Raw genomic sequence first — 26,334 nt, 5'->3', positions numbered from 1 at the left:
GAGCAAAAACACTTAGGGACATTGTCAAGGCCCTGAGTTTAAAGCCCCAGGACTGGCACAAAACGTTTCAGAAACACAAGAGTATATATTCTTAAATGTGCTATCTAGGAACTGTGCAAGTCTTCATATTTTTTTCACCACCCAGGGAAGTAGAAAATAACAGAAGTAGTTATTTAAAATATCTTGTTTTATTACACAAATTCTAAAAGGAAACCTCATACATAATAAGCATTTATAGACGTTTCAATATTGATTTTTGTTTTGTTTTGTTGGCCAATCCTGGGGTCTTGGGACTCAGGGCCTGAGCACTGTCCCTGGCTTCTTTTTGCTTAAGGCTAGCACTCTGCCACCTGAGCCACAGCAACACGTCAGGCTTTTTTCAGTTTATGTGGTGCTGAGGAATCGAACCTTAGGGCTTCATGCATGCAAGGCAGGCACTCTACAACTAAGCCACGTTCTCGCCCTCAATCTTGATTTTTGTCCCCAGCGTTTTTCTTTTAGACAGATGTGTTTGTGCGTGTTACAAGCTTTATTACTAACAGCACAGTAGCACAGTTTTGAGGATGGTAAAATTTTAATGGGGATGGTCTTACCTGTGAGTTCTCAGTGTTAGCTGTTGGGAATACCTCTGCCAGTTTCCCCCATACTTAGGTCCTTTTCGCTAACATTTAAGTTGGTTAGTTGAAAATTTGCATTATAAAGTGACGCGGGGTCTGGCTGCCTGTCGGCTTTCTTGGCTTGATTAGATACAGGCTGTGCGGAGGCGCTGTGCCGCACGAGCACACTGAGCCACACGAGCACTGGCCCGCTGCTTGCACTTTAGGAACCAGGGCAAACGGTCCAACTACAGAAAGACGAGGTTGAAGGAAGTATAGGGCGTTTTGTGCACACACAAGGCAAAAGTACCGACCCGGCACGACTTGGAACTGATTCAAACCCTCTGGGGCGCGTCACTCAGTGTCCCCAGCACCAGTGCCGTGCGGAGCGCCCCAACCTTCCGGGATGCTCCGGCCGTGGTCTGGGCTGCCCGGCGGCCAGGCCTGGAGCTCCGGCCACCGGCGGGCCGCCTTGCCAGGCTCTAAAGGCAGCTTTCCCAGCTCCCAGGCAGCTGGGAGCACTGCCTCGGGTGGAGGCTTCGGCGCCGCCCTCCGTGCCGGGACCCTGCGCGGACGGCAGCTCTCCGGCCGCCGCAGTCAGCACGTTCCCCGGCGGCGGCGCGGGCTCAGCGCGACGGCCGCCCCGGCCTGCTTTACGGCAAGAGCGCGCGCCTTTGCGGCAGCGTGACGCCAGCGGGTTTTGGCGGGGAAATCGCTGCTGTTGGATTTGCGCGGTGGCGCGCCCAGGACAAGTCTGGTAAGAATGGGCGGCCGGTGGGGTCCTCAGGGCCCTTGGAGAGCTAGTGAAAGGTCCGGATTCGCGCGGAAGGGCACGCGAGAGTGTCGGCGTGATGGCAGCCGGGGATGGGAGGCTCCGGCGGAGGGGGCAGTTTCGGAGAGGAATGGGCGTGACAGAGGGGAGGGTCCCCATTGTGGAGTGGAGGCCGCCGGGCCTCGGCCGGCTGAGCACCTCCGGGGTGTGGGCGTTAGTTTTCTAGCCCCGACCTTCTCTACTGATTCTCATTGCAGTTTGGCCCCGCCTAGGGTCCCTGAGGGCCCCGGGACTGGTGCACTGGGGTGAGGATGAGAAAGGACCCGGTGGGTGGAGGGGCGGCAGCAGCCGGAGTCTTTCCCCTTCCTGCCCTGAGGCCAGACTCGCCTCGTCCACTGCCCCCGGCCAAGCTACTCATTTTCCCTGGAGCCCTCGGGAAGGACGAGTTTAGCTGTGGGCGAATGAGGATTAAGATTTACACGACAAAAAATGCCGCTTGGATTTGAATAAAATGGATAGGAGGTGTAAATACAAACCTAGAGCAGCTGTGGAGGATCCCGTGTTGAGACCCAGAGTAGTGGCTTTACAGGTGGTAGGCACTTACACGCCTTCCTCTTTTCTGGATTGCTGCCTTTTATAGCCGGGCTGATTGGTGGAGTCATGGCAGTGCCCTTTGTGGAAGACTGGGACTTGGTGCAAACCCTGGGAGAAGGTGCCTATGGAGAGTAAGTTTGAGTCCTGATTCTATCCTGCCTTTATGCTTGCTTTTCCAGCCTACTGTCTCCCTATGTATTTGTTTTGTAGTTGTAGATTACATAATGGTAACATAAGGGAAAGATATTTACTCTTGGAAGTTGACTTGGCTTGTGAAGTTACACAATTTTCGTTGAGGATTCCTACTTTTTCTTCCTTTTTTACTCCTCCGCTCTTGTGTTTGTTTTCATAGTCCTTGTTAAAAAAGCCAAAGGTCTGTTGAAGCTATGGTTTTTCTGATAGCATTGTTTTGTGGTGTTGGTGGTTAAATGAACAGACTCTAGAGAAGACCTGCCTTGATTTCCCTCACTGTCTCCTGTTTTGTAATGCTCCACAAAGTTTCTGATGTCATTGTGTGCTTCTATTTCCTCATGTATGGAAAATAGTACCTTGTGCCTGAGGTGCTTAGAATAGTTAACCCACCCATCTGTAGCATGAAATTAGTATTAAGTGATGCTGCTGGATGAGAACATGTATATATGTAATGTATACATACATGTGTAATCTCTTATCAGAGATAAATGACTTGAGTGTATAGTTTTTCGAGTTTTAGGTATAAAGTTATTACTTGAGAAAGGAATAGTATCTGTTAAGAACATGACAGAAATAATTTCCTAGTTTGTTTGTTTGGGTTTTTTTTGGTGGACAATGAAGGATTGACCTCCACCTTATTGCCTCAGGCCCATACTGACACCAGGCAAAACCTCAATTTGAGAACCTGCTTTGATGTGCGGGCAGGGCAATTCACTTAGGCCCAGCTGTAAACAATCCTTTGTGGGCCAGAAAATCCCCAACTTCCTAGACCTAGTGGTGCTTTCATTAACCTCTGCTTCCTTGCTCAGACCCCCTATAAACCTGGTCCCCAATTCACCCCCTCACACAACCTCCAATCCTGCCAGAAGGTTTGTGCCCCTGTGCCCCTCGATGGAATCTGGCCTATTTGGCCTATTCCTTTTCAGTTCTCTTCCCTCCCCTGCTGATGATGGAGTCTGGCCTATTCCTTTTCAGTTATCTTCCATTTTCCTAACAAAGTAGTATAGTACAGATAAAATAGTTTGGGATGTGTCACAGTTAGTCTTTTAAAGCATTTGTTGTTGTTGTTTTGGTAGCTTATCACTTTGTAGCTCACTGACCTGGATCATCTTAACTTTTGAGTGTTGGAGGTTACAGGGGAACCCCATTTAATCTTTTGAAGTTGGGGTTATAAGCCTGCATCACTAATTATTTGAAATGTTAAAGGAAGTAGAATTCACATGTTGAAATGTTATAACTTTTCCTTTTCTTTTTGTAGAGTTCAGCTTGCTGTGAATAGAATAACTGAAGAAGCTGTTGCAGTGAAGATTGTAGACATGAAGAGGGCCGTAGACTGTCCGGAAAATATTAAGAAAGAGATCTGCATTAATAAAATGTTAAACCATGAGAATGTTGTAAAATTCTATGGTCACAGGAGAGAAGGCAATATCCAGTATCTATTTTTGGAGTACTGTAGTGGTGGAGAGCTTTTTGATAGAATAGGTATGGAATTTTTTTGAATTTAAATAAGATATAAGAGATTTAAATATTTACTTCAGTAAATTTTCTGTTAAACCAAAATTTCTGAATTTGTATTTTTAATCTTAGGTAGCTAGATGGTCAGTTTAGAAATACTTAGCTAACAGTAAAATTGAGATAAATTCTTTTTTTTTTTTGCTTTTGCAACTTGTACTAGTATGAAAGAAAATAGGCACATAAAGAAAACTTTTCTCAAGTTATGTATAACTTTAATGATTTTGTTCCAGATTACAGTTTTATGGAGTTTAAGAATGATAAACTAGCTTCATGGTGATATATTAAAAACATCATTTGTCTGAGTAATATTTTTCTTTTTAGACTTTCTAGTTTCATGAAATTGTGTTTACAGAAAAAAATAGCATGTTCTTATATTTTCCTTTTATTTGGTTAAGCAAAATAATTGAGACTTTTCTAGGATTGCTTTAAGAACATTTTATTGTGCTGCTTAAAGATTTAAAAATTAATTAAACAGTATTGAGACGTACATAGTACACATTTTGTGGATTTAAATACAATATTGTATAATAATAACAATAGTAGTTATAGATGTTGCCATTTTGAACTCAGATCCTTGTGCTTGATGGCAGTTATAGATGTTACCATTTTGAACTCAGATCTTTGTGCTTGATGGCCAAACAGTCTAACACTTGAGCCATGTTTCCAGTCAAAAGTTACTATGTTGTAAGACATAGCTTCCCTTTGTAGATTAGGCTGAACCCAAACTCATAGTTCATTAGCTATAGCCACCTGATCACTGGATTACCACAGAACCAATGAGTATGACCCTGCCTAGCTTTAAGTATTTAAAGCTTCTATTTGTATTAATTAATAAATAAATACTGTTAGAATCTAATGTGAATTTCAGGAGACAGTTGAGAGGTAAAAGTGATCAAGAGTTAATTCGAGATTATAAAGTAACTGATAAGCCAGGCACTAGTGACTCATACCTATAATGCTTAGCTACTCAGGAGGCCGAGATCTGAGGATGGCAGTTCAAAGCCAGCCTGGGCAGGAAAATCTTATATCCAATAAATTACCAAAAAAAGCCAGAAGTAGAGCTATGGTTCAAGTAGTAGAGTGCTACTAGCCTTGAACAAAAAAAAGCTCAAAGACTGACAAGTCCCAAGACAAGCACAAAAAAAAAAACCCCAGTAACTCACAGAACATTTCTGAATAAAACTTTCTTAAAAGGACTTCACAGGCATTCATGGCTTTCTCTTAAAAATGAACTTTCATTCTGTGCCACATTGGCAATTATATTTCAAGATTGAGAAACATAGTAGCATAAGGGTTGAAAGATAACAAGAATGTTACTAAGTAGAGCAGTGCAGTCCTAAGAGCTTACAAAATAGCTTACAAAATATGCCTTATATTCTTGACTTGAATGGTAGTTTGTTAAGAATTTTCCCATGGTGTTAGTTTTTTTCCCCTGTTTGACAGGAAAATATGAGTTAAGTTGCTGGAGTCATTTTTTTAGTATAACTTGTTGCAAAAGTACAATCATAAATGTCTAGATATAGATTAAGAAGCTGTGGTTGATTATATTTTTCCAGTAAGCTAACTTTCAAAATTCCTGCAGAGCCCGACATAGGCATGCCTGAACAAGATGCCCAGAGATTCTTCCATCAGCTCATGGCAGGGGTGGTAGGTACAGTTGCCTCTTTTCCTTAACATTAGTATAAATAAAGCAAGTTGCCAAATTCTAGTATGTCTTTCTACTTTCTCCTTAGGTTTATCTGCACGGTATTGGGATAACTCATAGAGATATTAAGCCAGAAAATCTCCTCTTAGATGACAGGGGTAAGTTGTAGCATTTTGTCATTGCTACATTTCTATACAGACACACAGGTAGCTATATCTATTGGATGAAAGAATTTAGATGACTAAGGAAAGATCAAACAAGTTGTTTCCTCGGTTTTTGTTTTGTTGTTTTTTTTTTTTTTGCCACTGCTAGGGCTTGAACTCAAGCTCACATTTGGCTTTTTTGCTCAAGGCTGAGATTCTACCACCTCCACTTCTGTCTTTTTGCTGATTAATTGCAGAAAAGAGTCTGTATTTTTTTTACCTCAGTTGACTTTGAATCACAGTCCTCACATCTCAACCTCCTGAGTAGCTAGGATTACAGGCATGAACCACCAGCACCAGACTGTTCTTTTCTTTTTTTAAGTTTGGTCATTTTCAGGTAGAGAAGTTCTTCAAACAAAACAATCTTGTAAAGTATGTATTTGTAAATCAGTTTACCCACTATTATATCCTTTTTTGTTTGTTTTGTTTTTGTTTAGATAACCTCAAAATCTCTGACTTTGGCTTGGCCACAGTATTTCGGCATAATAATCGTGAGCGTTTATTGACAAAGATGTGTGGTACATTACCTTATGTTGCTCCAGAACTTCTGAAAAGAAAAGAATTTCATGCAGAACCAGTTGATGTTTGGTCCTGTGGAATAGTACTTACTGCAATGTTGGCTGGAGGTAAGTGCTATTTAATTATTGCTAAACTTCTAAGAAAAGTTGGACTTACTATACCAAAATAAATCCATATTTATGTAATAGTATTTGAATAGTGTTTTAATCACCTTGGTGCTAGAACAAGATATCACAGACTGAATGGTTTGTAAGAAATAGATTTGTCTTTTACAAATTCTGGAGGCTGGAATCTGGGATGAAGTTGCTATCATGGTCATGTTCTAGTAACTTTCTTCTTGGCTGCAGAAGGCCATCTTACTGGGTCCTCATATGACATAGAGCAGAGTGAGTAGAGGGAAGCTCTGTAGTGTTTTTTCATAAGAGAACAGATCCCATCTATGAAGACACCCTGGACCTTATCACCTAATCATCTCCCAGAGATACCTCCACATATCCCATTGTGTTTTAAAATTTCAACACCACAAGTTGAAGGAGGGGAGGGAAACATAACTCCCAGGGGTTTTTGTTTATTTACTTGCTTTTAATCGAGATTAAAAAGTTTACATACGGGCTGGGGATATGGCCTAGTGGCAAGAGTGTTTGCCTTGTATTCATGAGGCCCTGGGTTCGATTCCCCAGCACCACATATACAGAAAACAGCCAGAAGTGGCGCTGTGGCTCAAGTGGCAGAGTGCTAGCCTTGAGCAAAAAGAAGCCAGGGACAGTGCTCAGGCCCTGAGTTCAAGGCCCAGGACTGGCCAAAAAAAAAAAAAAAGTTAACATACTTTAGCTGTACAGAAGGTTTCATTATATTTCCATGCATGTATACAATGCAACCCTTCACCATTATCTTTTCTATCAGTCTCCTTTATCTTCCCCTCCTAATAGTTTTTTTAGTGAGGTATAGTTATGAAATGAATATTACAATGGCTATTTCTTTTAAGGTAACATCCCCCTCAAGCCCTCTGGAGACCAAACCTAAGGTCTTGCACATGCTAGGCAAACACTGCTACTGAGCTACCACTTACTACTCCCCAGGGCTCCATGTAAACACTTTAGAAACAGTAGGGTGAGGAGTGAATCATCTGTCTTTGGAGTGTCACCAAGGTTTTGTGAAATAGAGCTGCTTTTTTTTTTTTTTGGCCAGTCCTGGGCCTTGGACTCAGGGCCTGAGCACTGTCCCTGGCTTCTTCCCGCTCAAGGCTAGCACTCTGCCACTTGAGCCACAGCGCAGCTTCTGGCCGTTTTCTGTATATGTGGTGCTGGGGAATCGAACCTAGGGCCTCGTGTATCCGAGGCAGGCACTCTTGCCACTAGGCTATATCCCCAGCCCGAAATAGAGCTTCTTAATTGCAAAAAACATACTGAATTTGGTTGGAAGCAACCTTTTATGAATTTGTATAATTGTTTTTCCTTGATATGTTTACTGTACACTTACACACTTGTTTCTTTTTCAGAACTTCCATGGGACCAGCCCAGTGACAGTTGTCAGGAATATTCTGATTGGAAAGAAAAAAAGACATACCTCAACCCTTGGAAAAAAATCGATTCTGCTCCTCTGGGTAACTGGGTTATCTTTATTGAAATTATTGGTGTCTTAGATAATGAAGCCTTATGCAATTTGAATTTTTTTTAACATTCCTTTTCTGTTTTAACTTCTAGATAGTTAGAAAAATAACCTGTTTTTGTACCTAAAATTTTTAGAAAATGTAAATAAAAATTAAGAAGACCCCATAATTCTAGCACTCAGAAATAATAGCTTTTTAAGAATATTCTGATGTGTTCTGCTACTTCATTGTAAGTACATATAACAACTGTGTGTTAAATATGTATTTGTAAGTACATGTGTTTTAGAAAAAAAATCTTACTGAATGTATTTTATAAACTATATTTTTTTATTTTAATGCTGTGACTATTTTCCTATGTCTTTAATTATAGGTATCCATTGTTTTTAAAGGCATCATTCTGGCATGTATATATATGCCTTACTTTTCCAGTTGATTCTGTTGGAGATTTAGATTTTTCCCCCCAAATTTTCATTTAGAAAAGAGACTTGATAGGCATCCATTAATCTGAGTCTTCAGAAGCAAAACTGTAGGATAAAAGGTATATGTAGTTTTTAAGTATTTTGGCTTACCTTACTAAATTATGTTCTAAAAATGTGTATTATTTCATGCATCTACCAGTTTACATTTAAAAAAAAAGGTTTACTGTCTACTAGGCTTTAAATGGTACTGTTTTTGTATTTTACTTTAAAGTTAATACTAATGAAGTTGCATTCTCCCTTTTTTCTTTTTTGGCTAGTTTTTCTTAATTTCAGCAAGAAGGTTTGTTTTTCCTTTGAGGGCTTGTATCTTTTGACCTCAGCATTTGTTATAAAATATTTTCTAAAATGTATAACTTATTTTCATTTTATTTGTTATTGAAGAAGTACCGTATTTTTCAAATTAATAATTGTGTAATTTTTGGTTTCTGACTACATTATCCTTTTCTAACTATATTATCCTGTTTTCTACTTCTAATATTATACGTAAAAAACGTTTTCTTTTGTTTTAATGTAGTATTTTTAAATTTAAAAATTTTAGTGTATTAGAAAATAATTTTGGGCTGGGGATATGGCCTAGTGGCAAGAGAGCTTGCCTCGTATACATGAAGCCCTGGGTTCGATTCCCCAGCACCACATATATAGAAAATGGCCAGAGATGGCGCTGTGGCTCAAGTGGCAGAGTGCTATCCTTGAGCAAAAAGAAGCCAGGGACAGTGCTCAGGCCCTGAGTTTCAAGGCCCAGGACTGGCAAAAAAAAAAGAAAGAAAATAATTTTGGTTTGGGGGAGTGTTGGGAAAATGGAAGAGAATGGAAAAGGAATAGGCCGGACTCGATCATCAATAGTCGAGGACTGTTTATTGAGGCACAGTGAGGGGCACAGACCTTCCAGTGGGATTGGAGGTTGTGTGAGGGGGTGAATTTGGGACCAGGCTTATAAGGGGTCTGAGCAAGGAAGCACAGGTTAGTGAAAGCACCACTAGGTCTAGGAAGTTGGTGGCTTTTCCTTGGGCCCACAATGGATTGGTTACAGCTGGGCTTAGGTGAATTGTTCTGCCTGCACATCAAAGCACAGGTCAGCTAATACCTGGGGTTTTGCCTGATACCTATATGGGCCTGGGAAAACTGGGTGGGGGTCAATCCTTCATATTCTATCTTTGAATACATAGAAAGAATGAGCCCAGAGGGGAGAGGCAAGTCCTTCAGGGAGGGTATGAATTTTTAAATTTAATTTTATTTTTGAGACAGAGTCTTACTATGAGTCCCAGGCTGGCATTGAACTTGCTGTGTAATACAAGCTGGCCTCAAATTGACCTTTCTGTTTTTACTTCCTACGTACTGAGATTAAAGGTGTGGGCCAGCATGCCCACCCTATATTAAATTTTTATTGAAAGTAGAGACAGCAGCAATAAACAACTCCATGAAATTAAAACAATATGGTAACTTTATTCTTTCCCTTCTCCAGAAATCATATGTAGACTTAGGCCAACAAAGAATGTATTCCACCTGGGCACTGGTGCTTCATGCCTGTAATCCTACCTACTCAAGAGGCTGAGATCTGAGGATCACAGTTCAGAGCCAGCTGGGGCAGGAAAATCTTTAAGACTCTTATCTCTATTTAACAACCAGAAAACCAGAACTGTTGCTGTGGCTTAAAGTGGTAGAGCACTAGCCTTGATTCAGGTCCCATGACAATATACATATACAAAGAATGCATTCCTTACTATAAGCCATAGACCTTCCTAATTAGCTCACTCTTGTAAATTTTGTCTTATGTTTCATTTTCAGCTCTGCTTCATAAAATCCTAGTGGAGAATCCAACAGCAAGAATTACCATCCTGGACATCAAAAAAGATAGATGGTACAACAAGTCACTTAAGAAAGGTAATATTCCTTTTTTTTTTTTTTTAAGAAAGGTAATATTCTTAAAAACATTTTTCTCAAGCTATGGTAACAGTGGTCTTTGTTTTCATGGAAAGTATAATTTCTGGGGGCTGGGAATATGGCTTAGTGGTAGAGTGCTCACCTTGCATGCATGAAGCCCTGGGTTCAATTCCTCAGCACCACATACACAAAAAAGTGTGGAAGTGGAACTGTGGCTCAAGTGTTAAAGAGTGATAGCTTTGAGCAAAAAGAAAGCCAGGGACAGTCAGTGCTCAGGTCCTGAGTCCAAGCCCCAGGACTGGCAAAAAAAAAAGATGATGATGAAAGTACAATTTCTGGTAGGGTAAACAAATAGAAAAAGTAATTTTATTAATAACTATAAAGGAGAAAGTTACCATACTAAAGCTAAAGGTGTGACCAAGTGTTAAGGGAAAAAGACTTTCCTTCTTGAGAAAATGATAGGAAATATGAGATTGGAAGATTAAAAATGACATGGTCATATATTTCGTTTTAAAAGGTCTTTTGGAAGCCAAGCACTGGTGGTAATCCTAACTACTCAGGAGGCTGAGATTTCTGGATTGCTGTTCAAAACCAAAGCCAAGCGGTGCAGGAAAGTCTGTGAGACTCTTACCTCCCATTAACTACCAGAAAACTGAAAGTGGTGCTGTGGCTCAAAGTGGTAGATAACTGGCCTTGAGCAAAACAGCTCAGGGACAGCACCCAGACCCAGAGTTCAAACCCTGTGGGCTGACCAAAAGATCTTTTTGGCTGCTAATCTTTTATCATCATTATCATCATTGTGGAGTGTGTGCAATCTTAGGGCCTTGCATTATTGCTAGGTTTTTTTTCAAGGCTGGCACTTGAGCCACACCTCCACTTCTGGCTTTTTTTTTTTTTTTTTTTTTTTTTGGCCAGTCCTGGGCCTTGGACTCAGGGCCTGAGCACTGTCCCTGGCTTCTTCTCGCTCAAGGCTAGCACTCTGCCACTTGAGCCACACAGCACCGCTTCTGGCCGTTTTTCTGTATATGTGGTGCTGGGGCATCGAACCTAGGGCCTCGTGTATCCGAGGCAGGCACTCTTGCCACTAGGCCATATCCCCAGCCCCGCACTTCTGGCTTTTTGATAATTAATTGGAGATGAGTCTAGCCAGGCTGGCTGTGAACCTTTAGCTTCAGATTTCAGCTTCCTTAAGAAGCTAGAATTACAGCATAAGCCACAAACAAATTTAGTGCCAGGATTTGCTTTTTGTTTCTTAATGCATAGGAAGAGAATGAATGGTACTTTTATAGTATTACAGTAGTGGCTTAGATGTGAGAAGATGGGAGCTGGTAGTGCATGGTTAATACTGGCATTGAAGAAAAGGTGGATTCTTCCAAAGCAATTTTAAGAACTTGAATTGCTAGGACTGGTTTATCCTTTACACTTCCTGTTCCTGATAACTAGGAGGAGAAACATATGTAAGGGGAAATTTTGTTTGTTTTTAGACATCTTAAATTTGAGAACCTGAGTAAAAACTACTCATTAGAACTGGGCATGAGTGCACGTGTGTGCGTGTGTGTGTGTGTTTGTGTGTATATGTGAATTCAAGAGGCAAGCTCTAGGACTTTTAAATCATAGTAAATGAAATTGAGAATGAGGAAGTATTTAAAAGTGGTGGGGGAAGAACATCTGGAGAATATTTTCCATTGGATTCCATATTTGGTGGTTTGTTAATGATCTTAGGAACAGTTTTAGTGAAAGTAGTTAATTCTGGAGCACACTGAAGTGTATGTGAAATGTGAGGACTGCAAATGGGAGAATGGGATTTTAGAGACAGTGAGGAACTTTTAACTCTTCTCTGTTTCTTTTATCGTTTTGTTCTCTTTGAAGGCCCCTTCCCCCCAGAGGACACTTGCTCTAAGCTATAGTGTTTTCTTTCTTCTAGTCCTTGGGTCTGGAGGCAGGGCTGATATCTTCTTTGTTCTTCTTTGTCACTTTATCTTGTCTTCCTGCATTCATCCCTCTTCCATTTAAAACCTAATAGAGCAGACTCTATCACTCATACTCTCTTCTTATGATCACCTACTGAATGAATTAGGGAATTAAAATGATCATTCTTCCCAACATGACTTACAATTTTGTCTTTTATTTCTTATTTAATTTTGAGGTTCTCATTATGTAGCCCAGGCTGACCTCAAATTTGCTATCTTCCTGCCTCAACTGGAAAGTGGAGTGCTGGGAGTATAGACATGTACCACATGTCCACTTTGCCTTGGTTCTTTTTTTTTCTTTTTTTTTTTTTGCCAGTCCTGGGGCTTGGACTCAGAGCCTGAGCACTGTCCCCGGCTTCTTTTTGCTCAAGGCTAGCACTCTGCCACTTGAGCCACAGCGTCTCTTCTGGCCTTTTGTATATATATGGTGCTGAGGAATCTAACCCACGGCTTCATGTATACGAGGCAAGCACTCTTGCCACTAGGCCATATTCCCAGCCCCTGCCTTGGTTCTTGACAATTTAAATATTTATTTCTCTGATCCTTTCTACATTCTGAATTCATAATTTTTTGACTTCTCTCTCTCCTTTGTGCTCAGATTGCCAGTATATCTTATTTTTTACTTTCTTTCTCTAATGATTTCACTAATCCTTTGAACTATGTGGATGTAAATCCATTAGTTTTACTATCTTTTCTCTTTTTTATCCACCCCTCCACCCATTGGTTTCATCCTTACCTATCTAAAATTCCAAGACCAGTCATTCTGAATGACTTTTTTTGCATTCCTCTTTTTTTTTTTCCTTTTTTATGCCAGTCCTGGGGCTTGCACCTTGACCTCAAGGTCTAGGCACTGTTCTTGAGCTTTTGTGCTAGTCTGCCTCGGCCGAAAGTATGTGAGACTCTTAACTCTAGTTAACTATCAAAAAGCCAAAAGTGGAGCTGTGGCTCAAGTGGTAGATAGCTAGCTTGAATGAGAAAGCCAAGGTACCTCAGGCCTTCAAGCCAAGGTAATGACATTCTTAAAAAAAAGTCTGGTTATTTATAGCTAGATCTTTGTCATTATAGAACATTGTTGTGTTACCTGTAAAAGATGCCATTAAAATCATAACCTTGCCAAGCACTGGTGACTTGCACCTGTAATCCTAGCTAGTCATGAGGCTGAGATCTGAGGATCATGGCTCAAGGCCAGCTTGTACAGGAAAATCTATGAGACTCTTTATTTCTAACACACACACACAGCCAGAAGTGGCACTGTGGTTCAGGTTATAGAGTGCTAGCGTAAAAGCTGAAAGCTCAGGGAAAGGGAAAGGACCCAATTTCTGAGTTCAAGCCCTAGGACCAACACCAAAAAAACATTGGCCTTAGCATTATAACCCTACACTTGAACCACACAAGCCATGATTTATGGAGTAATTAACAAGTTTGGGGTGTTATAATTGACAAGTGAATCTTGATTTATTACTGGACCACATTTGTTATAAAATTGTGTACAAAGAGCAACTCTGTTTTATGTAACTATTCCATGTTTAATATTTAGACTTGGATGTTGTTTATGAATTCAAGTTGTCAGTGGGGCTAGTCAGAACATATCTGCATAAGCCATTTGTATTTGTTCTATTTTTCAGGGGCAAAGAGGCCCCGAGTCACTTCAGGAGGTGTGCCAGAGTCCCCTAGTGGACTTTCCAAGCACATTCACTCTAATTTGGACTTCTCTCCAGCACACAATGCTTCCAGGTAAGACTGATAAAGATGAAGTCGTTATTGAATGTAATAGTCCCCACAAATACTAACATAGCATATATTTTTCTTCATAATGAACATAGTTTTATCACTGAGAATGATTGTGTGGTATGAGAAAGGTCTGATTGGCTTTACTTCATGATATATTTTCAACCCTATACAGTGGTGTATGTTTCTAGTCTCAACCATTTAGAAGGCCAAGGTGGAAGAATTGTGAGCTCAAGGCCTTGCCTCAAAAAACAAAAGAAATAAATAGTTAAAAAAAAAAAAAGCCAGTAGTCAATGTACATAGGGTGATAATGCGACCAGATAACTTGAGGGAATAGGTAGGGTGGGTAAAGGTTGGGAGAACAGTGGAAGGGTGACATTGATCAAGATGTGTACTCAGAAAACAACATCCTTTGTACAACTTCTTCAAGATAATTTTTAAAAAATGAAGCCAAAAACTAAAAACATATTTAATAACACCTTTTTCCTTATGTTAATGTTTTAGTGAAGAAAATGTGAAGTATTCTAGTTCCCAGCCAGAACCACGGACAGGTCTTTCCTTATGGGATTCCAGTCCCTCAAACATCGATAAATTGGTACAAGGGATCAGTTTCTCCCAGCCCGCATGTCCTGATCATATGCTTCTGAATAGTCAGTTGCTTGGTACTCCAGGATCCTCACAGGTAACCAAATTTAATTTTCCAAATTAATAGTGGTTGCTGATGCTTTTTATTTTATTTTATTTTATTTATTTATTTATATTTTTTTTTGGCCAGTCCTGGGCCTTGGACTCAGGGCCTGAGCACTGTCCCTGGCTTCTTCCCGCTCAAGGCTAGCACTCTGCCACTTGAGCCACAGCGCCGCTTCTGGCCGTTTTCTGTATATGTGGTGCTGGGGAACCGAACCTAGGGCCTCATGTATCCGAGGCAGGCACTCTTGCCACTAGGCTATATCCCCAGCCCTGATGCTTTTTATTATTTCAAGTCTTTTCTCTTTATTTTTTGTTTTTTATGTGGAAACTAAGTATACAGCATTAATACTTTTAATTTATAAGGTTTTTTTTTTTATAAGGAAGCATTAAGAAGCCTTCATGAAAAATAATCCTAAGTCACAACAGGGAAATTCCAGAGTAAATAGCCATGGTAGGACTATTTTTTTGTTATAGTGGATTCATTTAGCTTTCTTGTTTGGCTTTAGAATCCCTGGCAGCGCTTGGTGAAAAGAATGACACGTTTCTTTACCAAATTGGATGCAGACAAATCTTATCAGTGCCTGAAAGAGACTTGTGAGAAGTTGGGCTATCATTGGAAGAAGAGTTGTATGAACCAGGTATGTTGCATTGATTGTCATTGTGTCTTTTTGAAGAAAATTATGTCATTGGGAAGAATATTAACTCTGAGTAAAAACTAGCATTGAATAAGGGATATGGTCTTTTGAGGGGTTGTTTTTTTTCTGCTAGTACTTGGACTTGAACTGAGGGTCTGATCACAGTCCCTTAGCTTTTTGTTTAAGGCTTGCACAGCTTACTTCTGGCTTTTGGACAGTTAATTGGAAATGAGAATCTCACAGACTTTCCTGCCTTGACTGATTTTGAAACACAATCCTCAGATCTCAGCTTCTCAGTAGCTAGAACTCCTCACGTGAGCCACTGGTACCCAGCTAAATAAGATTTTTATCTTAAGAAATAACCTTTTTCAAAAACTAGCTGTGTGGGGCTGGGAATGTGGCTGCGTGGTAGAGGCTTTCCTAGCATGCATGAGCCCTTGGTTCTGTTCCTCTGTACCACATAAACAAAAAGCTGAAAGTGGTGCTGTGGCTCAAGTGGTAGAACACTAGCCTTGAGCACAGAGAGGCTCAGAGACAGAGCCCAGGCCCTGAGTTCAAGACCATGGACTGGAAAAAAAAAATCCCCCAAAACCCCCAACCAAAAAACAACCTAACTTCAGTATGCTGGTTTTCTGTTTTTTGGTGGTGGTTTTTTTTTTTTTTGCCAGTACTGGGGTTTGTCTCTCCTGATCCTTATTAATTTTCGTTGTTTCTGTTATTATAGTATAGTTACATTCATTGACAGTCTAATTAGGCTTTTAAAAAACATTAATGTCATGAAGACATGCTGGGGATTATTATGTACTAAAGGAAACTAAAGTCTGCTCATACAATTCAGTCTTTTTGTCCGTTGTGGGACTTGAACTCAGAGTCTGGGTGCTTCACTGAGCTTTAGTGCTCAAGGATGACATTCTACTACTTGAGCAGCAGCTCCACTTACTGCTTTTTGATAGTTAATTGGAGATGAGCATCTCATGAACTTTCTGCCATGTGGTTGGCTTCTATCCTTGATTTCAGTTTAACATGTTGGTATAATTGTCCAGTGCTTTTTGATCAGAGACACCCTTTTATCATTATCGCACCTTTATCATCCCACATCTACTTGGTTCTCTTCCACGATTTCATATTCTTACAGATTAATTTGGGCTGGATATGCACATTGAATGAGATTTTCAGCCTACTCGAAGTATTCTGTAAAATTTTATTTAAGAAGTATTGTTATCCTGAGATATGGATTTTATTTAGAATATTTTTTTCCTTACAAATGTAGTTTGACCTTATTTTTGTCTTAGGTTACTGTATCAACAACTGATAGAAGAAACAATAAACTGATTTTCAAAATAAATTTGGTAGAAATGGATGAGAAGATATTGGTTGACTTCCGGCTTTCTAAGGTATTTTTTAATATTCTTTTTACTGAACTAGTTCTTTATGGAGCTGGGAACGTGGGGTGTTAGAGTGCTTGCCTAGCATGCATAAAGCCCTGGGTTCCATTCCTCAGACCATATAAACAGAAAAAGCCGGAAGTGGCACTGTGGCTCAAGTGGTTGAATGTGAGTCTTGAGCACAGAGGGGCTCCCAGGCTCTGAGTTCAAGCCCCAGGAATGGCAATATATATATATATTTCTTTATGGATTCTTTTGTTTTAATTTTTTTTTCTGGCAGTATCATGATTTCGTCTTGGGGCTTCACACTTGGTTAGCAGCTGCTTTAGTGCTTGAGCCATGCTTTCAGCTAGATTTTTTTTTTTTTTTTTTTTTTTTTTTTGCCAGTCCTGGACCTTGGACTCAGGGCCTGAGCACTGTCCCTGGCTTCTTTTTTGCTCAAGGCTAGGACTCTGCCACTTGAGCCACAGCGCCACTTCTGGCCATTTTCTATATATGTGGTGCTGGGGAATCGAACCCAGGGCTTCATGTATACGAGACAAGCGCTTTTGCCACTAGGCCATATTCCCAGCCCCCAGCTAGATTTTTAAAATGTCATTATATTTTGTGCAGAGTTCTCCATCTGCACTTTCACTTTGTATAGTTTCAGTTACTAAGGTCATCTATATATAGTCTAAGAATATTAAAGTTCCAGAAATAACTCATTAGTTTTCAGTTGATTATAGTTCTGAGTAGCATGACGAACTCTTATACTGCTGCACTTCATCCTGTCTAAGCATAAAAATCTTACATGTAGATTTCTGTTATGTAGTACTTGTCTGCTGATTTGCTTCTCAGATTGAGTGTTACAATATCATACTATATGTTCAAGTAAAACTTACTGTTTTATTATTCGCCATTGTTAATTTCTTACTATACAGTACTGGGGCTTGAACTGAGAGTCTCATACTTGAACCAGTGCTTGAGCTCCCAGCCCTTTTTCAGTTTTTTTGTGGGGGTAGGATTCCATGTTTTTGTTTTTTGCCTGGGCTAGCCTTGGTTCGGGATCTTTTTACTTAGCCCCCTGCTCCTGTGCCGCTGAAATGACAGGCATGCACCACAGCACCAGCTTTTGTGTCTAGGTACAGTCTTGATAACTTTCTGTTCAGGCTGGCCTGAGCCCATGACCCTCTCAGTCTTCATCTCCCAAGTAGCTTGAATTATAGATGTGAGCCATTGTGCCTGGCACCCTTAATATTTTCAAACATTTTGCTTATTTTCTTGGTTCATACAAATGTATGTCTTTGAAATAAAAATTAAGATTTATAAGAATGTCCATACATTATAATCTGACCTTAGTTTATATTAATTTTATCGTTAATAATTTTTCTTCACATTTCTGTTTCTTTAATTTATTTTTTTTTCCTTTGCCAGTCCTGGGCCTTGGACTCGGCCTGAGCACTGTCCCTGGCTTCTTTTTGCTCAAGGCAGCCAGCACTCTGCCACTTGAGCCACAGCGCCACTTCTGGCCATTTTCTGTGTATGTGGAGCTGGGGAATTGAACCCAGGGCTTCATGTATATGAGGCAAGCACTCTAGCCACTAGGCCATATTCCCAGCCCTGTTTCTTTAATTCTTGATAGTTGAGACTAAATAATGTTTTCTGTATTTTCTGAGAAATTGTATATGTGGCTCTAAAGATTGAAGGACTAATTATGGTGTTTTTAGATTGAATATTTGATTGAAAACAGTATTGTTTTGCAGATGCTGCTATGAAATTAGATTGTGGAGGATCCTACTGCAATGAAATACTTCTCATAACTGAATCTTTTGGCTTTGTTGCCGATTATAGCTAGCCTCCTCCTACCACTTATTTTAAAAAATGATTTAGGTCTAGGGATATTAACCTTGAAACAGGATGCCTTTTTTTTCCCTGCTCTCTGAATTCAGAATGGTGAGAACAATGAAAAAAGGTCGATTGGTTTTGTTTCTTTGGGGTTTTTTGTTGTTTAGTATTTGTAGAGTTTGAACTCAAAGACTTACCACAATTATTTATGTAGCTATTTCCTATATCAGAATATCTGATCCTTATAAAAAGACATGAATCTAGTGGTGACCCAAACCTATAATCCTAGCATCTGAGAGGTTGAGATGGCTAGATTTTAAATTTGAGGCTAGCATGAGCTGCATAGTGAAGACTGCCTCAAAAAAAAAAAAAGTATTAGCTGGCTGCTGATGGCTTACATCTATAATCCTAGCTACTCAGGGGGCTGAGATATGAGGATGGCGATTCTAAATCAATCCAGTCAGGAAAGCCCATGAGACTCTTGTCTCTAATCAGTTACTCAGAAAAATCTGGAATTGGCACCATGGCTCAAGTGGTAGAATGCTAGCTTTGAATAAAAGCTCCTCAGGATAGCACCCAGGCTCTGAGTTCAAGCCCCACAACTGGCAAAAAAAAAAAAAGTACCGAAGTATGGCTCAATCGGTAGAGTGCCTTTCTAGCTGACACAAGGGTTGAAGTTCAAATGCCAGTTACACCCAAAGAATAAGAGAATCAGAAGGGTATTATAGCTGGACATATCTGGGATCTTTGTTTCTACTTACTAGTAAGGCACAGTTTGTTTTGACACCTGTTTTAATATATTATTCCTTATACAGGGTGATGGATTGGAGTTCAAGAGACACTTCCTGAAGATAAAAGGGAAGCTGAGTGATGTTGTGAGCAGCCAGAAGGTTTGGCTTCCTGTCACGTGATCCATTTGCTGTGGGGATTCCTGGTGAATATAGTGCTGCTTTGTTGACATTATTCTTCCTAGAGAAGATCATTCTATTATGCCGACTGCAAACAGTAGCTCCCGAAGAGTTTTCATTCCCTCTGTCCAAAACTCAATTGTTTGCACATTTTCCATATAAATAATATCTATAATACTGGATCAAATTCATTAGAACAGTGTGTGTAGTGTATGAATTTGAAACCCATCTGGCTGAAACTCATGTATCTATCATCAGCTACCTACTTGAGTTAACCAGCTTTTGTGACAACATAATATCCCAGATTTTCAATTTTAGTAAATGTGCTCTCAAGCAGGCCCTGTGCTTACATTTTCAAAAGCATATGACCAGGAATATAAAACTATTAGAATGATTAAAACTACAAGTAGGTATTTTTTCTTTCTAGTTAAATATAAAATACTGGTTAATCCTCAAGATGATGAGCATATTCTAGGGCTTAACTGACTTTACTCTAAAAATTACTGTTGCACATCTTAAATATTTTTCTATATTATTTTCTACTTCCATGGCCATATTTTAATTCTTTACTGTAGAAATAAATTCTGTTTTGAAAATGAATATCTAGCTCTGTGATCTTATTGGTGACCAAACTTTTAGGAATTAAGGAATGAAAGGGGAGAGAGGAGTAAGGAAGGTATCATAAAGATAGGTCTGATTCCTCATTCCTTTACTCACTAGCCTTACTAAAAACCTTTTCTAACAAGTTCATATTAAATTTGAATCTATATCTATTTCTAGATAAATTATGAATTTAATCAGTTATTTTAGTCTGAAGTAAAATACATTTACAGTGTTTATCCCATCTTAGTGTATACTGACACATTGTATTACTATAATCTGCACAGGAGAATAATAATGACCTCTCTGTTTATTTAGAGGGTTTCCAGTAATTGAATTAAAAAATTCTTAAGAAAGGGGGAGAAAATTGTTGAGAATTTTGTGGCAGCCATTATCAATCTGTCAACACTAAAGTTATCTTACTCTGTCTTTTTTTTTTTTTTTTTTTTTCCAGTCCTGGGGCTTGGACTCAGGGCCTGAGCACTGTCCCTGGCTTCTTTTTGCTCAAGGCTAGCACTCTGCCACTTGACCCACAGCGCCACTTTGGCCATTTTCTGTATATGTGGTGCTGGGGAATTGAACCCAGGGCCTCATGTATACGAGGCAAGCACTCTTGCTACTAAGCCATATCCCCAGCCCTTACTCTGTCTTTTTTCCCTGAGCTTGCTTTTTTTTTAAGGGTCTGAGCACTGTCCCTGGCTTCTTTTTGCTCAAGGCTAGCACTCTACTTCTTGAGCCACAGCGCCATTTCTGGCCTTTTCTGTTTATGTGGTACTGAGGAATCGAACCCAGGGCATCATGCAGGACTAGCACTTTACTACTAGGCCATATTCCCAGCCCCTTCTCTTTACTTTTTAGTATAAGCATAATACTTTATTATTTCCTTCAGTGCTAGGGAGCAAACCCGAGACTTCTCACTTTACTTCTGAACCACATCCCCAGTCATGATGTGGGATATTTTTTTTTTTTCTTTGTTTTTTTTTTTGGCCAGTCCTGGGCCTTGGACTCAGGGCCTGAGCACTGTCCCTGGCTTCTTCCCGCTCAAGGCTAGCACTCTGCCACTTGAGCCACAGCGCCGCTTCTGGCCGTTTTCTGTATATGTGGTGCTGGGGAATCGAACCTAGGGCCTCGTGTATCCGAGGCAGGCACTCTTGCCACTAGGCTATATCCCCAGCCCATGATGTGGGATATTTTTGTTTATTAAATATCTATTTCTCTCAGAATATATAGTATGGAAGCTCCTTGAGGTCATGGTTCCTGTGTGATCAGTTTTTTGTATGTCTAGTACCTAGAATAGTGCTCAATAAATTATGGCATACAATAAACATCTGTTCAACAAAGAAATCACCCTTGGGTTGATCTTACCTACTCTAAAATAAGTGTGGGAGTTGTTCATCTTTATTTCTTCTACTGCCATTCTAGTTCAAGCTCTTTCAATCCTGGATTTGATCATTGCCTAGCCCTTTTCTAAAGCCTTAATCCTTTTATATTGCCCTAAATTATTCCTTTTTAAATATAAATTGTACTATGGCCCTCTCTTTCCTCCTATTACATTAAAACTGGACCATAAACTCTTACTTTGACCTACTTAGCCCTTCATGGTTCATCCCCTGGCCTCTGCTTATAGCATTCCAGACAGTTGCTTTCTTTTTGTGCATTGAATATACCTAGGTACTTTCCCTTCTTAAGAGCCTTGATGCTTACTGTTCCCTCTACCTGGAATCCCTCCCAGTAGATTCCATGACTGGCTATTCAAATCTCAGTTCAAATGTTTTTATCATACCTGGCCCATATTGTATTATTGTCATCTCTTTGCTTCATGGAACTAGTCACTATCTGAAGTGACCTTTTTATAGCCTGCCTTCCCAACTAAAATGTAAGCTTAAACTTCAGTGTTTACTCTTGTATATCCCATGTGTAAAACAGCAAATGGAATATAGTATGTGTAAAATATTCAAAAAGTAGATGAATATAATTAAATATTAGATGAGAAAAGCACCATTGTAAGTAGGGAGGGGAATGAGTGGATAGAAAACTCAGCAGCTGGAATTTGTATTAGAATGGTGGGGGAAAACCTCAGCTTTTAGATTTGGATAGATCAGCTCTGACCAGTACCAGTATGGATCAGGGATTTTTATATATGACCTGAAACTTTGAAACTACTAACAGAAAACAGGAAAGAGTAATACATAGATGCAGGCAATGTTTCCAGTAGGCTACCAAATCAAAGCAAGAATTGACAAATGGGATGGGTTCAAACTAAAAAGCTTCTAAAGGGCAAAGGAAACATTCAAGTTCAGTAATGCATATTTACACATATTTATACAGCAAATAAAAAATCATTCTATTATCGTAGTGGACTATTGAAAACTCTCAGTAAGTGTTGAGTACAGTATACTACAACATAAGATTGACACTATGAAAGATTGGTACCTACTTTGCATGCCTCTTTGTTCTGTCTGCCTTGGGCCACTCTTCATTTTCATGATCATGGAGTGGTTATAGAAAGTGTTTGTTGTAGTGGGGGTAAAGGAAACAGGGCTGACTGCAGTCGGACTGATGGGAAAAGAAGTTTATCTTGTGTTGTTTAACCATGAGGAATTTATTGAAAAAATCTTTGAGAGAGAGGGAGGGAGGGAGAAGAGAGAGGCAAGAAGAAAGGAAGGTGGGAGAGAAGGAAAGGGAGAAGGTGAGGGAAGGGAGGGGGCAGAGAATGGCTAATAGAGGGAATATATTTGAGCATCCTGTCTAATGCTCAGGCAGAGGCAGATATAGTTAATTATAGAAGCTGAATATCAATTGAGCTGTGTAGGGTGATGGAGGCTTTTTGCTGCCTGAGTGAGAGCAAGAAGCAGGGCACAGGCTTCTAGATCTTGTTGCAGAAAGGCTGGTTCCGACAGCATATAATTTGCATCCTTGTTCCATGGGAAAAGAGGTTCATAGATGGGCACATGTTCTCACACCCCTGAACCATGAATTGGAGTTTTCCAGCTGAAAGGAGCAGAGACAGACCTGGAGTTAGCAGAAAGCTTCCTCCCCCAACATTAGCCATTATCCTTGATCTACTGTGTACCCAGGCAGGGATGGCTAAGACTTCCATGTCTATATATTTTCTATTTCCATTCTGTCTGCCCTCCCGGAGATTTCCCTCCTCCCTTGGCCACTTCTCTTATTTATCTTCAGTTTGGTCTTCTCCCCCTCAAAACCTAGTTGTTTTTGTTTTTTGCCAGTCCTGGTGCTTGGGCCTGAGCACAGTTCCTGGCTTCTTTTTGCTCAAGGCTAGCACTCTGCCACTTGAGCCATAGTACTGCTTCTGGCTTTTTCTGTTTATGTGGTGCTGAGGAATTGAGCCTAGGGCTTCATTGCATGCTAGGCAAGTACTCTACTGCTAAGCCCATCGCTTAGCTTTTTCAAGGCAAGCACTCTAACATTTGAGCCACAGCTCTGTTTCTGGCTTTTTAGTGGTTAATTGGAGATAAGAGTCTCACAAACTTTCTTGCCTGGGCTAGCTTCAAACCTTAATCCTCAGATCTCAGCCTGACACTTGGATTACAGGCATGAGCCAACCAACTCACATGTTTCTTTAGTAAGAAGAGACAACCAGTTTCCTTGCCTTCTTTTTAGAAGTCTTCAGGCCTGCTGGGAAGGCCTTCTCCATCAGGACCTGACATTATATTCTTGTATGTATTTGGTGTGTGTACATATGTGTGTGCACATACACTTGTGCATGCATGTATGCCAGTCCTACAGCTTGAACTCAGGGTCTGGGTGTTATCCCTGAGCTTTTTTGCTCAAGACTAGCACTCTACCACTTGAGTCACAGGTCTACTCCTGGCTCTGTTTGATGGTTAATTGGAGGTAAGAGTCTCACAGACTTTGCTGCCTGGGCTGACTTTTAATGTGATCCTCAGATCTTTAGCCTCTTGAGTCGTTAGTATTATAGGTGTGAGCTACTGGCCCTCAGCTAGAATTGTTTTCATAATATTTGAAAGAATGAGGTTCTGAATCTCCAAGTTCTTTTATCCTCCCAACTGCTCATTAATACTTAGAATTTAGTTGACATGTTCTCTGGCAAAGATTGCTCCAGGAAGTTCTTACATACCTTCATAGATCTTCTTTAACATGCACTGCTGGGAATTCTGAGTGGTACATATTCCTTCTCCACGAAGACATTTTCCTTGCTCATTCATATAAGCACATGTGTGGCAATTTAACACTGAGCCTGAAATTTTAAGAGAACCCTGATGAGCTCCCATATGGACACCCCGGGGGAGGGATGATGTTTAGTAAATAGACTGTATACAACACACTTCTTAGTTCTTGTTGGGGTATCTGAAAGCCTTCTGTGTGACAGAGCATAGTTATACTTTATGAATTCATTGCTAATTCTGAATTTATCTAATACTTTTATTCTTTCTTGGCTTTCTTGGCTTCCTAGACTTTGATGAGTAGATGTCCTTCTGCCATATCTTACTCCATAGAAGCAAAGTGCCCCTTTCCCTTTCCTATTTCCTGTCCTACTCTCACCCACCAGGCAAAAAACACTTGGGGTCAAATTTGGCTGATAATCATGTTGGAACATTTCCATGTTGAGTTATTTTCCATTTTCAACTTGACCTTATTGAAGGTCACTTATGGCATTCTTGATATTGCTGTTTTATATGTCTATAGTGCTGATCCCTTGTCAGGAAACATAAGAGAAGTGGTGGGTGGTGGTGACAAAAAGAATACATGCTTTAGACAGAATCCTAGGCTTTCTACTTTATACATCTGTGACGGACATTGAGGGTTTTACTTTTGCCTCACTTCTTCCTCGCATTTGACCAGTTAGAATAATACCTTGTGACATCAAACTTTGGGTTTCATTTTCATTTTCCTCCCTTCCTCAGTCCCTTTTAATGAAGAGTCTCAGAATCACAGCAGCCCCGGGAACTTTGTATAGAGCAGGCAAAAGAGTCTGCATACTTTTTTTTTTTTTTTTTTTTTAAGTCAGGGCCTGTGTGCTGTTCCTGAGCTGCTTTTGCTCAAGGCTAGCATTCTACCACTTGAGCCACAGTGCTGCTTCTGGCTTTTTCTGTTTATGTGATACTGAGGAATCTAACGCAGGGCATCATGCATGCTAGACAACCCCTCTGGAATTGAAGGGAGCTATTGGCAGTCTGTATTTGTGTTACTTAAAAAGAGTGTCTCTAAATTAGGTAGTCTTTAGGGCCCCATAAAACATGGAATATGCCTCTTGGTACTATTGTAAAGAAACCTGGAGAGTTATTTGTGACATGTTAATGATTCCTTCTAAAATTCTTTTCTAGAATTAGATTTTCCTGATGTGTTCCCCACTTCCCACCTGAAGTCAACGACTGGTACCTCAATGACTACCCACTGTGGCTCACCTGAAGTGCTTGGAAGTGGTGTACTTGCAGGTGGTTCACTCAAAAGCTGTTCACTCGAAGACTTGTCACCCGAAGACTGTTCACCCGACTGCTCACCTGAAGACTGTTCACCGGAGCCATGTTCACCTGTAACCTTTTCTCCTGTAACCTGTTCTACCTGTTCACCTAAAGATTGTTCTGAAGAATGTTCACCCGAAGATTGGTCACTTGAAGATTGGTCACCTGAAGACTGTTCTCCTGAAGTGTGTTCACCTGAAGACTGGTCTCCTGAAGTGTGTTCACCTGAAGATTGGTCTACTGAAGTGTGTTCACCTGAAGACTGGTCTACTGAAGTGTGTTCACCTGAAGACTGGTCACTTGAAATGTGTTCAACTGAAGACTTATCACCTGAAGGTTGGTCACTTGAAGCGTGCTCCGTAGACGCGTGCTCGATTGTAGCGCGCTCAGTAAACGCGTGCTCGATTGTAGCATGCTCAGTGGAACCATGCTCAATTGTAGCATGCTCAGTGGAGCCGTGCTCACTCAAAGCATTCTTGCCTGAAGTCTCATATAATGCATCAACGTGTGAAGGGTTGCCAAGTGAGAAGTACTCACCTGAAAGTTGCTGAATTGAAGCTTGGTGAGCCATAGAACCGAGAGACACATCAGGCTTGCCTGATGCTTCTGGGATGAAGAAAAGAGATGGGGAAGGTGAGAAAGAATGAGGTGAAGACTGACACCTTATTCTCTCACCTGAAGTGAGTTAAATTGAGACTCTTGGATTTCTTGGGGTTCTAGAGCAGGCATTTGAAAAAATAGCACAAATGTTGGCTGAAGTCAACTAACTATTCCAAGAGATCAGGGAAGATGTGAAAAGTGGGGGATTACATCTGGGATGGAAGAGAAGGATTTGAAGGTGCATAATATTAAAAACTGTACAAGGAGATTCAGTCATCTGGGTACCAAAAGCACCTGAGGGAAATGAATTAACTTCCTGACAATCCAGCATCAGGAATAAATGGACCTTCACTTACGCCATCAAAAATCTGCCATCTACCTTACCTCCAGAAAGGGAAGAAGAGAGAGAGAAGGCAAAACAGTTTATAATAACTGAGTAATCTCAGCTAAACTGACGGGGGGTGTGTGTGTGTGTGTGTGTGTGTGTGTGTGTGTGTGTGTGTGTGTGTGTGTGTGTGTAAGTAAGTGTAAGTGTATAACT

At 40.4% G+C, this 26,334-nt stretch overlaps 2 protein-coding genes across 4 annotated transcripts; one reads left to right on the top strand and one right to left on the bottom strand.

Annotated features, from left to right (window-relative positions):
* The first annotated feature begins 1,284 nt into the window (after nucleotides 1-1,284).
* Chek1 (checkpoint kinase 1) lies at nucleotides 1,285-25,196 on the top strand. Of its 3 annotated transcripts, none has more exons than XM_048343698.1 (13): nucleotides 1,285-1,353; nucleotides 2,009-2,093; nucleotides 3,413-3,636; nucleotides 5,252-5,316; nucleotides 5,403-5,472; nucleotides 5,955-6,143; nucleotides 7,535-7,639; nucleotides 9,910-10,005; nucleotides 13,601-13,709; nucleotides 14,209-14,386; nucleotides 14,901-15,032; nucleotides 16,322-16,423; nucleotides 19,054-19,637. In XM_048343698.1, the coding sequence occupies exons 2-13, from the start codon at nucleotides 2,029-2,031 to the stop codon at nucleotides 19,147-19,149; spliced, it is 1,431 nt and encodes a 476-aa protein (XP_048199655.1). In that variant the 5' UTR covers nucleotides 1,285-1,353; nucleotides 2,009-2,028; the 3' UTR covers nucleotides 19,150-19,637. The 3 variants fall into 3 exon arrangements, with proteins under 3 accessions (XP_048199655.1, XP_048199656.1, XP_048199654.1); XM_048343699.1 differs by lacking the exon at nucleotides 1,285-1,353 and adding an exon at nucleotides 25,056-25,196 and having other exon boundaries at nucleotides 1,631-2,093; nucleotides 19,054-19,128; XM_048343697.1 differs by lacking the exon at nucleotides 1,285-1,353 and adding an exon at nucleotides 25,056-25,183 and having other exon boundaries at nucleotides 1,631-2,093; nucleotides 19,054-19,172.
* On the bottom strand, nucleotides 22,517-26,002 carry Acrv1 (acrosomal vesicle protein 1). Its single transcript, XM_048343700.1, has 3 exons — nucleotides 25,137-26,002; nucleotides 23,849-23,968; nucleotides 22,517-22,737 (listed from the first exon to the last, which is right to left on the bottom strand). The coding sequence occupies exons 1-3, from the start codon at nucleotides 25,762-25,764 to the stop codon at nucleotides 22,613-22,615; spliced, it is 873 nt and encodes a 290-aa protein (XP_048199657.1). The 5' UTR covers nucleotides 25,765-26,002; the 3' UTR covers nucleotides 22,517-22,612.
* Between the last annotated feature and the right edge of the window lie 332 nt (nucleotides 26,003-26,334).

Source organism: Perognathus longimembris, chromosome 3 (genome assembly GCF_023159225.1).
Source record: "Perognathus longimembris pacificus isolate PPM17 chromosome 3, ASM2315922v1, whole genome shotgun sequence".
Taxonomy (NCBI): domain Eukaryota; kingdom Metazoa; phylum Chordata; class Mammalia; order Rodentia; family Heteromyidae; genus Perognathus; species Perognathus longimembris.
This window is presented reverse-complemented; position numbering and strand designations above follow the sequence as displayed.